The sequence below is a fragment of the Nansenia antarctica genome (assembly GCF_963989245.1).
Source record: "Nansenia antarctica genome assembly, chromosome: 12".
In the NCBI taxonomy this organism is placed as follows: Eukaryota; Metazoa; Chordata; class Actinopteri; order Argentiniformes; family Microstomatidae; genus Nansenia; species Nansenia antarctica.
In genome coordinates, this window is record NC_137682.1 from 9,553,205 (window position 1) to 9,564,875 (window position 11,671).

Genomic DNA, 11,671 nt, shown 5'->3' on the forward strand with positions numbered 1-11,671 from the left:
GCTGGTGCAGGTAGACATCAGAGGAGGGGCTCATTGTAATGAATGGTATCAAACGTGTGTGTTTCATACCACTATTGTGTTCCATGTATGATGACGAGCCCGTCCGCCGGTTTCTACCTCCACCAGCCTCTCCTAATATACAGCATACAGTCATGTCCCAATAATTAGGACATCCCTTGAAATATTTAGTTCTTTTTTGAGAAATATGGACATATCAATATTTGATCTTCTTTCAGACAATATCTGTAGATAAAGGTTTTATAATTAACAAGGAAAATTGTACTTAAATGCCAGGGGTATTCAATTAAAATCAGCAAGGTCCAGTTAGAGAACATTTCCTCAAGCAAATGTCCGGAACGTCATAATGTCTAGCTGATTATGATTCAGTGACATATATATATATATATATTTTTTTTTTTTCTGTTTTATTTGTTTAGTTATATTACCTCCATCTCTCAAGATGAAGATCAAATGTCCATATGTTTAAATATGTTGAAAAAGACAACACAGTTCATGGGGTGTCACCTAACTGTATGTACCCTCTACTGCCTTGTATAGATTTGGGTTTAAAACCGGTCATTTACCTGTCTGTTTAGAGATAGCTCTCTTTCCATTTGGCCTCATTGTCATCTCCATCTCCCAGAATCCTCTGGACAGTCAGCTGACAGGAAGTGGTGAGCCCTCTGTCCCCGAGCAGGGGAAAAGGAAGCAGCAACGCAACAAGCGGGTGCCAAGGAATGGGGTGGAAAAACCTCCGTCTCGCTACAAGAGGAGGAAAAAGGATGAAGAGGACAGACAGATGGACTACTCCAGTACGGACACTCTAATGACGCAGCTCAGACAGGTACCCAAACAAACACTTCTCTGGAAACACACCAAATACATGTTTTAGTCAGCTAATAAAACAACAGAATTATACCAAAAACAATACAGGGCTCTCAAGTCTCACGCATTGGGCGTGAGACACACGCATTTCAACCCGTTCACACGCTCACACGCCACACCTTGTCTCACGCCCAATGCGTGAGACTTGAGAGCCCTGACAATACTATGTCTCAATGACCAAAACATTCTGTCATACTGCTTACAACTTTACTTGGCAACATCATTATGGTAACAGGTTCACTATTACAATATATTGTTATCTGAAGATAATAGATATTTCTTCTTGACTCCTCCAGCAGCTGTCCCTCATCCCCCTGATGGAGCCTGTGGTTGGGGTCAGCTTCGCTCACTTCCCCCCCTTTGGCAGCGGTCAGCTGGATGGAGACAACAGGCTGTCAGGCTCCTTCGGCAGCGCCTCGCTAGACGGAGTGTCAGACTTCTACTCCCAGCTGATCCACCAGGTAAAACTCCTGTCCTTCCTCACTGTCGTGTACCTTGGACAGGTTCAAGATTCAAGATAGTATTGCAAAGAGGAAGCACTCTGTCTTATTTTAGCTCTTTAGCTCATGAACACGCCCTCTCTCTCCAGCCACTGAGCCCATTGACAGCCCTCTCTTCTCCAATTTCATAGAATTTTTTGCATTTGACAGAAAAGTTTCTCCAAAAAGGGTCAATCTAAGATTGGTACATTAATGTTTGGACTTTTAAAATAATGCCATTGATTATTTTAAATGCAGAATCACAAACTTTATTTCTCAGCAACAATGATAGCTGTGCCTGTTATACAACAAGACCACAACCACACTTGAACAACAGTAACCCAATAGGCAATCGATCTAAACAATGCAATTTAAAAAGGGTTGTAATTTTCGAAATGGTGAAACCAATCCCTACTTTACTACATTTGGAAGCCAGCAATTCTAAATGGTTGGAAATTAGCTTTTGATACTTTTAGTTACAGTTAATGAGAGGCCTACGATTTTATTATTGTGTTTTTTTTCCCTTCCAGAACAACTTAAGTAACCCCCCCACCCCTCCGGCGTCCCTGCCCCCTACACCTCCTCCGGTAGCCAGGCATAAGATGGTCAACGGCTTCGCCACCACCAAGGAGCTGGCCAGGAGAACTGCTGTCCTCAGTGGCCATGACGGTAACCAAGCTAACTCTAACCTGTCTGTCTGTCTACCTGTATCTCTGTCTTTCTGTATCTCTGTCTACCTGCCTGCCTGCCTGCCTCCCTGCCTGATGTTGATCTCCGAGGCATACTGTAGTTGAAGTGTGAGCACAATGCATTTTAGACCAATTAATTCCTATTGGCCCGAAGTTTGGCTCTGATTTCCATCACTCATAGTCATAGGTACAATCCATTGGTGTAGAAGATGGGGGGTAGTGGTGGTCTAGTGGATAGTGAGTTGGACTTGGGATCGGAAGGTTGTGAGTTCAAATCCCGCCTGAAGCCACACCACTACTAGTGTGCCCTTGAGTAAGGCACTTAGCCCTCAGTTACTCCAGGGGGAATGTCCCTGTAATTCGTAATTGTAAGTCGCTTTGGATAAAAGCGTCTGCTAAATGGCAAAATTATTAAATTAAAATTAATTAAAATTATAGATGTACTACATTCTCTTGCTTCTGTTGATTCTCGTGGTCCAGTTGAAGTGAGAGAAGTAGCTTGTTCTGAACCCCAGTTGTGTTGTGCTGTATGTTCCTGTGTAGTGGCCAGAGGGGAGCTACTGGCCCATGCCATCATCACCCAACCCCATCACACTGTGGACGTCCCCGCCTCTCTACCCACGCCACCGCATAACAACCTGGAAGAACTCAGGTCAGAAAATCAAGCCTTTTCATATTGTCTGAACCACAGTGGTCAAACTACACTAAACTACAGTAGTCTGATGTGTTTGAATATGAATGCTTAGTCTGCTCCAAATCTGTCTGTTTCCTCCAGGGCTGTGGACGCAGACCGAGACTGGGACAGAGACAGCCCAGACAGTTACGTCCCCGCGTCCTCTCCAGAGAGCGTGGTCAGCATGGACATTAGCCGTTTCCCAGACCTCTCCAGGGTGAAGGAGGAGCGTCCCTCCCCTGCCACCTCCCCAGTCATACCCATGTTGCCCAGCGCCAGGGGGAAAGGTACGCATCAGCCTTTTCTCTATTGTTAAGAACAGTACTCCTTGCGCCCTCTCCTCCGTCCTCAAGAAGCATTGGAAGAAAATATGTAAGAAGAATATATAAAGGAAGGAACCCAAATCTTCTCCTCTAATGCGTTTTCAGTAAGACGCGAGTGGAGGATGGAGGAGAGGATGCGAGGAGTCATGTTCCTAACCATTGCGAAAAGACCATCACATAACCTGACCTTTCACCCTCTCACCGTTGTCCTCTTTCTAACAGTGTAGCTAGTTAGTAATGCTCTCATCTGTTGGCCATTGTAAGCATGTAGTCTCTGAACAGTAATGGTGATATGGATCACCCATCTCATGATGGGTAGATTACCTGTGTATTGTGTAGCCAGCACATGTCAATGACTGTCAGTTCGACAAAACGGGTGGGATTTGAGAATGGTTACTTTCGAAGTGAGATGCTATTGTCTAGTTCTCTACTGTCTGATTTTCTGCTTGTTTTCTATGTGTTTCTTTGCCATATTTCATTGGTTGTTAATTCTCTGTTTATTGACTGTTAGGCTCTAAAGTGAAACAGGAAGTGAAGACGGAGCCATCCCAGTCTAGACCTCTCCCCTGCTCCAATGCTGGCCTGGTATCCATAGCGATAACCCTCAACCCTGTGGCAGCAGAGGTCAGCAGCTGAGCAGTAATACAATCTTGGCCCTATGTCCACTGCTGACTGGTAAATCTAAACATTGACCTTTTGACCCCTCCAGAACATTCCTCGCATGGTGGCAGCGGTGGCTGACCTGCTGTGCGTCAGCATGCCTAGTAGCTACCAGGTGAGCCATAGACCAGAGCGCAGCTCCCTGGCCCTGCTGGCTGGCCTTCAGGTGCCCCCGATCCACAGGCTGGACCCTCGCCATGCATCCCTGAGACCCCCCGGACCAGCTACCCAGCTGCATCCTGCTCCTCCCACCAGCACGGGTCAGTACACATCACCTCAACCTCTCAAACTCTGTCATACTGGACATGTTTAAAAACAGTGTATGCTGGTAGAGGTTGAAATCATCACGTGTCATTCTAATTCCAATGTAATACCTTACAATGAGCATGTCCCCCGATTTCTACCTCCACCAGCCTCCCCTGGTTTAAAATGATGTGATATCTTGATATTGGCCAATTATATTCAATACTAGTGATGGAAGAACAGGGGTTTCTAAAGCATTCAGTTAAAATCATTATTCAGAGTCTATGTTAGACCAATTGAGAAAAAAATACAAAGTTTTGATTCTGTTTGGTCACTAGGTCCTGTTGCCAGGGGAGACCACCAGATGGGCGGAGATAGTCCTGGGCCAAAACCCCAGTGGTGCTGTCACTGTAAAGTGGTGGTTCTGGGTAATGGAATCCACAAGACAACCAAAGACCTCCCTTGCAAACAGGTAAACCTGAGATCCAAGACAGGAAGTAACTGGAGACCAGATTCCTTCAGGCAGTAAGGACAGTACAGTAGGGTTGGCCGTAATACTGTGTACCACGGTTTTTTAAAATGGCAATGGTTTTGGCAAAGATGGAAAATCAATGAAGTGCACTGCAGCCTACCACCTTGTGGCGGGAAACGGTATAGCAGTGACTACATGAATCATTTGAAATTGGCGGCTCCCTCAAAGCCCTACAATGTGATTTTTTTAATCCTGCGGTAATACCGTATTGGTGTGTCGTGTGTGTGTGTGTGCGCGTGTGCGTGTGTGTGTGTAGGTGTAGTTTGATGAGGTAATAGGAAAAGGATGACTGTGTGGTGCTGATGAATGCCAGAACATGACGCCTCCATGTACCTTGCTGTCCACAGGAGGGCCAGGGCAGGGTGGAGGGCAGCCTGGTCTTCTGCAGCCACAGCTGTTTATCCCTGCACACGGCAGCCTCGCATAACACTGCTACAGACAGTAAGGTCAGTGTCTCTCTCGCTCCGCCAGCACTGTAGGGTCACACTCATTCACTCTCTCACCGGACTGGTAAAGACCTCACGTATCCTCTCCCTTCTACTGTTTCAGACAGAGTTAGATCTGCCGTCGACTCGTGTGTTAACGTGACCATCCCTTCTTTCCTCCCGCAGGTGCCTCCCCTGTCTACCAGTGATCCAGAGGGCCAGTACAGAGTGCTGCATCACTATAGTAACAACATGTGCAACCTGGACGTCCGCTGCCTGCCTCAGATCCAGTCCTCCCCCTCCCCCACTCCCCCCTCCTCCCCCCCAACTGCTACCTCCTCCCCCCCCTCCGTCATCACGGACACGCCCAGAACCTCCGCCAAGCCCTCCGACAGCCTCAAGGTGACAGTCAAGCTGAAACCCCGCCCCCGCGCGGTCCAGCCAGAGGAGATGACGCCGCGTCCCCCCGCCTTCTCTGCCAAGCGCTGGAAGGGGCTGAAATGGAGGCGGTGGAGCATCCACGTCTTGGCCGCCCTGGGAACGGACCGGCCGCCCTCCCTGTCCGTGTCCCTGTCCCTCCCGGGGGACGAGGAGGTGGAGGCGCTGCTGAGGAAGCTGGGCGCCTCGCTGCAGCCCGACCCGCTCCCCCTCGACCAGCGCCGCTGCTGCTTCTGCCACCAGGAAGGCGACGGCGTCACGGACGGTTCGGCCCGCCTGCTCAACCTGGACCTGGACCTGTGGGTGCACCTCAACTGCGCCCTGTGGTCCTCGGAGGTGTACGAGACGCAGGCCGGCGCCCTCATCAACGTGGAGCTGGCGCTCCGCCGCGGCCTGGCGCTGCGCTGCACGTACTGCCAACAGACGGGCGCCTCCAGCGGGTGCCACCGCCTCCGCTGCGGCAACACCTACCACTTCACCTGCGCCACGCGGGCCCACTGCACGTTCTACACCGACAAGACCATGCTGTGCCCCGCCCACCGGCCGCGAGGTCCCCCCGGGGGAGAGCGCTTGGCCGCGGTCGCCTCCGCCGCCTCGGTGGGCGCCGGTGAAAGCGAACTGCGCTGCTTCGCCGTGTTCCGCCGCGTCTTCGTGCAGCGCGACGAGGCGCGCCAGGTGGCCAGCATGGTGCAGCGCGGCCAGCGCCGCCACACCTTCCGCGTGGGGAGCCTGGTGTTCCACACCATCGGGCAGCTCCTCCCCCAGCAGATGGCGCCGTTCCACTCGGCCACCGCCATCTTTCCCGTGGGCTACCGCGCCAACCGCATCTACTGGAGCATGCGCCACGGCAACCGGCGCTGCCGCTACCTGTGCTCTGTGGAGGAGAGGGAGGGGCAGCCGCGGTTCCTGGTCCGAGTGGTGGAGCGCGGCTATGAAGACCTGATACTGAGCGCTACCACACCCAAAGGTGAGGCACCGTGAGCCAAACTCACCCTGACCCCCACCCTGTAACACTCTTACACCAACACCAACACTCACCCTGACCCCCACCCTATAACACGCTTACACCAACACTACACTCACCCTGACACCCACCCTATAACACGCTGTGTAACAACCCCTCTGGTGTTGTGTGTCCTAGGTGTCTGGGACAAGGTTCTAGAGCCTGTGGCAGAACGACGAAGCGAGTGTGGAACACTGAAGCTGTTCCCCATCTATCTGAAGGGAGAGGACATGTTCGGCCTCACGGTCCCCGCCGTGACCAGGATAGTAGAGTCGGTAAGAGAGAGAGAGATGGATAGATGGATAGTGTAAGGTGGATCTTTTACCGTGTTTGTTTTGAATGCTCTGGTTCAATGGTATTGATTTTTTACCATGTGTAAAACTTCTGATGAAAGCTCCAATACAAAGTAGCTCCAATCCACTAAGTGTTTTCATGGAAGGTCTTTCCATATGCAGTCAGTTATACACACTGTCGTCATCGATTATAAAAAGCAGTTGTGTAACTAACTGTGTGTGTGTGTGTGTGTGTGTGTGTGTGTGTGTGTGTGTGTGTGTGTGTGTGTGTGTGTGTGTGTGTGTGTGTGTGTGTGTGTGTGTGTGCGTGCGCTCAAGCTCCCTGGGGTGGAGGTGTGTGAGAGGTACACGTTCCGTTATGGTCGTAACCCGTTGATGGAGCTGCCGTTGGCCATCAACCCTACAGGCAGCGCTCGCTCTGAACCCCGAGTCTGCAGCCAGACCAAGAGGTTTGTGTTAAGGTATTCTGGATGATTTTACACTTTTTAGTTCCTCACTTTTCTTTCCTTTGAGCACTTGTTCATCACTGCTTTACTTTTGCCTTCTGTTTCTACAACGTGTATTGTTTTGTCTGTCTCTTCTCCTTTGCATCCTTTTTACATCACTTCTTGTATGACCTCACTGTTTCCTCGTTCTCTCAGAGCTGTGATTGGTGTCTTTATAAGGATATTCCACCAACAATTACCAACCAACCTGATTTTTCATAGTCCGCTTGGTTACCATTTTGGCAACATTGTCATAGGGCCCCACAGCGGTTTCCTCCTTTTGGAAAACAATGTCTCGCTTAGTGCAATGCCATCCTCACCCGTGTGTCATGTGAGGCTGCCTTCAGTGTATAGTCATGTGTGTTGGCTTGTGTTTTGAGTGGAATAGCCCTCAAGTCAATAGACAAAATATAGCAGCCTCCACTACTTCCAGGTGACTGTTTCATCCCTCATTTTCACTCAGTCCTAGTGTTCCAGTGTTGTGCACCTCAGTGGTTTGGTGCTGTATTTCACCTTATTCTCTGACTCTACTACGTGCCAGGGGAGGCTGGTGGAGATAGAAAATCGGAGGACGGGCTCATTGTAATGCATGGAATGGAGGAACACTCCCAATTTCGACCTCCACCGGCCTTGCCTGCTGTACCTCGACCTTCACACTAGATCGGTACTAGACAGGACTGACGTACAAGCCCAGGCCTGGACTCCTCCGGTCCTGTGTTGCAATACTCCACACCCTTTAAGTGTGCACTGTACGCTCACCATACATTTAAAAGCATAGGATGGGTATAAGAGCCAACGCACACACCTGTCGTATGCTTTCAAAGCCTTGTAGGAGAGTGCAGAAGTGCCCACCTCAAGGAGAGGAGAATTGGATCCCACAGAAGACTCTATAGACCACACCCACCTGTACCTTTTTCCAATGTCTTCTGTGGGAATGCTTCAGGGCGTGTCTTTGTGTGTTGTGGCTCCTCCTCTCCCAGTAGACCGCACACCCTGACCAGCAGCGGAGCGTCAAAGTCCCATCAGACGGCCGGCGCCGCAGGCGTGTCATCAGCCGGCGCGGTGGCAGGCCTGGGGGCGGGGCCTGGGGAGACGGGCGGAGTCCTCTACAGCAAGCAGTTTGTCCCCAAGTCATACCTGTACCGTCGCATGAAGGCGGAGTGGAAGACGAACGTCTACCTGGCACGCTCCCGCATACAGGTAGCTAAGATCTATCTATCCTTTTCATCTCTCTAGCGATCTACTGTCTGACCATCCTACTCTCACTCTATTTCAAACACTACCTAGCCATCATCCTTTTATCTATCTATCTATCCATCTATCTATCTTCCAACCTTCTCATCTATCTGCCCTATATGCCCTCTGACCATCTTTTATCCATTGATCCATCCTACTATCTCATTTTCTCACAACTACCCATCTATCAATCGTCCACAGTTAACCATATTTAACCTTTTTCCACTATGGAAATAAGACTCCAAGCCCATGAAGATTCTTCTGGAAGTTTGATTTGATTGATTCTGTTGACTGTGTGGTTTTTCTGTTGGTAGGGTCTGGGTCTGTATGCTGCCAGAGACATCGAGAACCACACCATGGTGATAGAGTACATTGGAACAGTCATTCGCAATGAGGTGGCCAACCGCATGGAGAAGATGTACGAATCTCAGGTGAGTGGAAGACCATCAGAAATGATCTTTAGCCAGTTATTGACGGTGTAGAATGTTCGATTTCCGCTCAACAATTCCCATGATAAATCGGTGGCAATCAGAGAAGGTGTTTTGGTGGGAGACATGTACGATTGTTTTGGTCTCTAAAAACTCTACAAGGTGTTGAGGTTGAGCACCTTACGTAAGTTGTGATTGTTTAGAAGGATATGCCCACCCCCAGGCTAACAGCCATGACTAAAGAGAATCATAGCCTTGCTCCTCTGTGGGCTGGTTTGGTGTCACGTAAACTTAACAGACTTTCTTTCACATCTGTCGTCTAGAACCGGGGGGTATACATGTTCCGCATCGACAGTGAACACGTGATCGACGCGACCATCACAGGTGGACCGGCCAGGTAGGATCTTCAGAACTCTGTTACCTGTCAGCTTGTGGGGTCCCAGTGGTGTTTCATCAGTGTGGTGTGAATGTGAATCATACGACTGGGGTCAGTTTCACAAAGGTTTTTGTAGCTTAAGTAAAACATTTTATTTCTCCTGACAATCCAGTCGTAAAGCAGGAAGAGTAACAATTCAAAAAATCGATGTTTACAGATCTACAAAATGTGTTAAATGAAGAACTTGTTGGTGTAGGAATGGAATAGGCCTTGATTTTCAAACTAGATAAAGTTCTACTTAAGCTACAATGCTTTCAGGAAACAGACCCCTGGTCAGTATCTACAATTGTGAACCCCCGGGTCTTCTCCTCAGGTACATCAACCACTCCTGTGACCCCAACTGCATCACCGAGGTTGTGACCTGCGAGAGAGGTGACAAAATCATCATTAGCTCCTGTCGCAGGATCCAGAGAGGAGAGGAGGTATGGCCTGACTCCTAAACCCAAGCCCTTTCAGTGATGACTTCCTAGGCAGCATAGGACATTAGATGCCCCAAACAGCCTGGAAATCAACACTGAGCCGTGCTCCATTTCACTATTGTTTCACTTTGTTTACTCTTTAATTAATTTAATCCATCATTTCTTCCCTGTGTTTCTCTCCCAGCTGAGCTACGACTACCAGTTTGACCTGGAGGACGACCAGCATAAGATCCCATGTCACTGCGGAGCGCTCAACTGCAGGAAGTGGATGAACTAGAGACAGAGGACGATGACCCCCCCCCCCCCCCCCTCACACACACACACACACACGTGCATTCCTTGTAATTATGTTTTACCGGCCTGGTTCTTTAGCTTCAAGCTTTTATTATATCAAATCTAAAAACAAATTGATATCAGGGCAAGATACTGACCGCTGAACTGTTAGAGGGAACAGGGAGAATCATGTTTGAAGGACAAAAGGCACAAAGACAAGTGTGTGTTTGTCTACTGTTAGCCTGTTAGCTGTCTTTTCACGTAACAAATAAGTGGAGATTAATTTTTGTTTCATATAAAGCGTGAGAGCTTTCAAAGTAATTGATTTAATTAGTTGTGTATTTGTAGTCAGAATTCACCAGCCAACCAGGAGAGATCTGTGCTGGCCACCGCCTTATTTACCTACTGAGAGGCAGGTCCTCTGGGTTCATAAATATATACATAGATGAATATATATACATATATAGTTACACCACTGAACAAGGAATGTACTGAGCAGCCTCCCTTAGGGACAAAGCTAAGGGAATATTAACTTGCACTAAAACAAGAAAAAATACAGTCAAAATACTTGATTCCATGAGTCAGTTTTTTTTTTGCTTTTTTTTTTTATTGATGTAAAATAAGAGTTTTTGTATTTATTATCAAATGAAGCTGTTTTCTAAAATGAGGAGAATGACTAGTTAAGGTCTTCATCCTAATCACAAGGTGTTACTTATACAAGGTGTAAATATCTGTCTGAAAACAAAATATTCAGAAGTAATCGACCAAATGCTACCTTAACTTGATCACAGCAGTTTGGGTGATTCCTTTGTTTGGGTTCTCAACAAGAAGTATTTAAGAAGGATGTCAAGATATCACTCTGAGAGTTAATGTGCTGTATTCATCTGTACAGAATGTGTAAAAAAAGAAAAAGAAAAAAAAATGTATTTTTTGTTGTATTTGGAATGTAGTAGCATAATCGAAATTCTCTGACCACTTCAAGAATATGCTTTCTGTTTAGGTTTCCCTTATGAAATATTTTCAGTTTGCATTCAACATGAGCAATTGTGGAAGAGAGCCAAGAGCACCAATCATGTAGAGAGAGGATTGTGACACCATCCTAACTTGTTAAATAATAGGAGAGAACTGTGAATTCAGGTTTGAACCTCCCAAACAGACTCTGTCAGCTTCTGTCACTGTCCAGCAAGCAAGTGTTCAGACATCCTAGATTCACATCATGCTGATTATATTTAACTTCTGGACATCTAATAAATGCCTTTCCCTTCAAAGATGCTTTGACATGAAATACATCCAGCCTAGTGATGTGTAGTTTGTTTACATTTCTGTTGAGAAGAATTATGCTGTTAGGCAAGTGGAAAAATATGGTATGGCTCATTTTGATTCAAATTCTGGTGCAAGCATTTTGCTGACCAATTTGAGATGACATTTTCTTTTCTGCGCACACCTGAAGTGGACTGTTCAATCATTGGTTAACATAATCTAGTCTCTACTTGTAATATACAGCACATCGCATGATGTATTTTTTATTTTATTTTTTAACTTTCATAAGAATCAATTGTATATAATTTTCCTTCATGGTTGTAATGACATTTTGTTTCTTGGATATCCCTCTTGTACAATATTCAGACCTCTAACTGTGTTTGTCTCTTTTCTTTGTCCTGTATGATATCTAATGTTGAAAACAATGAAGACTTTTTGAAGTATAGAGTGATGGGGTTTTTTGAGTTGGGTGGAATCAGATTTAGAATCAT

At 47.3% G+C, this 11,671-nt stretch overlaps 1 protein-coding gene across 1 annotated transcript in view; it reads left to right on the forward strand.

Annotated features, from left to right (window-relative positions):
- LOC308168838 (histone-lysine N-methyltransferase 2C-like) overlaps positions 1–11,648 on the forward strand; it is a 69,897-nt gene extending 58,249 nt beyond the window's left edge. Inside the window, exons 42-58 of the mRNA XM_080543482.1 lie at positions 644–844; positions 1,182–1,346; positions 1,895–2,033; positions 2,597–2,743; positions 2,843–3,013; positions 3,561–3,673; positions 3,759–3,969; positions 4,291–4,424; positions 4,832–4,930; positions 5,096–6,314; positions 6,489–6,625; positions 6,962–7,104; positions 8,112–8,328; positions 8,679–8,795; positions 9,116–9,189; positions 9,542–9,650; positions 9,832–11,648. Of these exons, the coding sequence (XP_080399608.1) occupies positions 644–844; positions 1,182–1,346; positions 1,895–2,033; positions 2,597–2,743; positions 2,843–3,013; positions 3,561–3,673; positions 3,759–3,969; positions 4,291–4,424; positions 4,832–4,930; positions 5,096–6,314; positions 6,489–6,625; positions 6,962–7,104; positions 8,112–8,328; positions 8,679–8,795; positions 9,116–9,189; positions 9,542–9,650; positions 9,832–9,924 (3,489 nt within the window). The 3' untranslated portion in view covers positions 9,925–11,648. The remainder of the gene's footprint in view (positions 1–643; positions 845–1,181; positions 1,347–1,894; positions 2,034–2,596; positions 2,744–2,842; positions 3,014–3,560; positions 3,674–3,758; positions 3,970–4,290; positions 4,425–4,831; positions 4,931–5,095; positions 6,315–6,488; positions 6,626–6,961; positions 7,105–8,111; positions 8,329–8,678; positions 8,796–9,115; positions 9,190–9,541; positions 9,651–9,831) is intronic.
- The last annotated feature ends 23 nt before the right edge of the window (positions 11,649–11,671 follow it).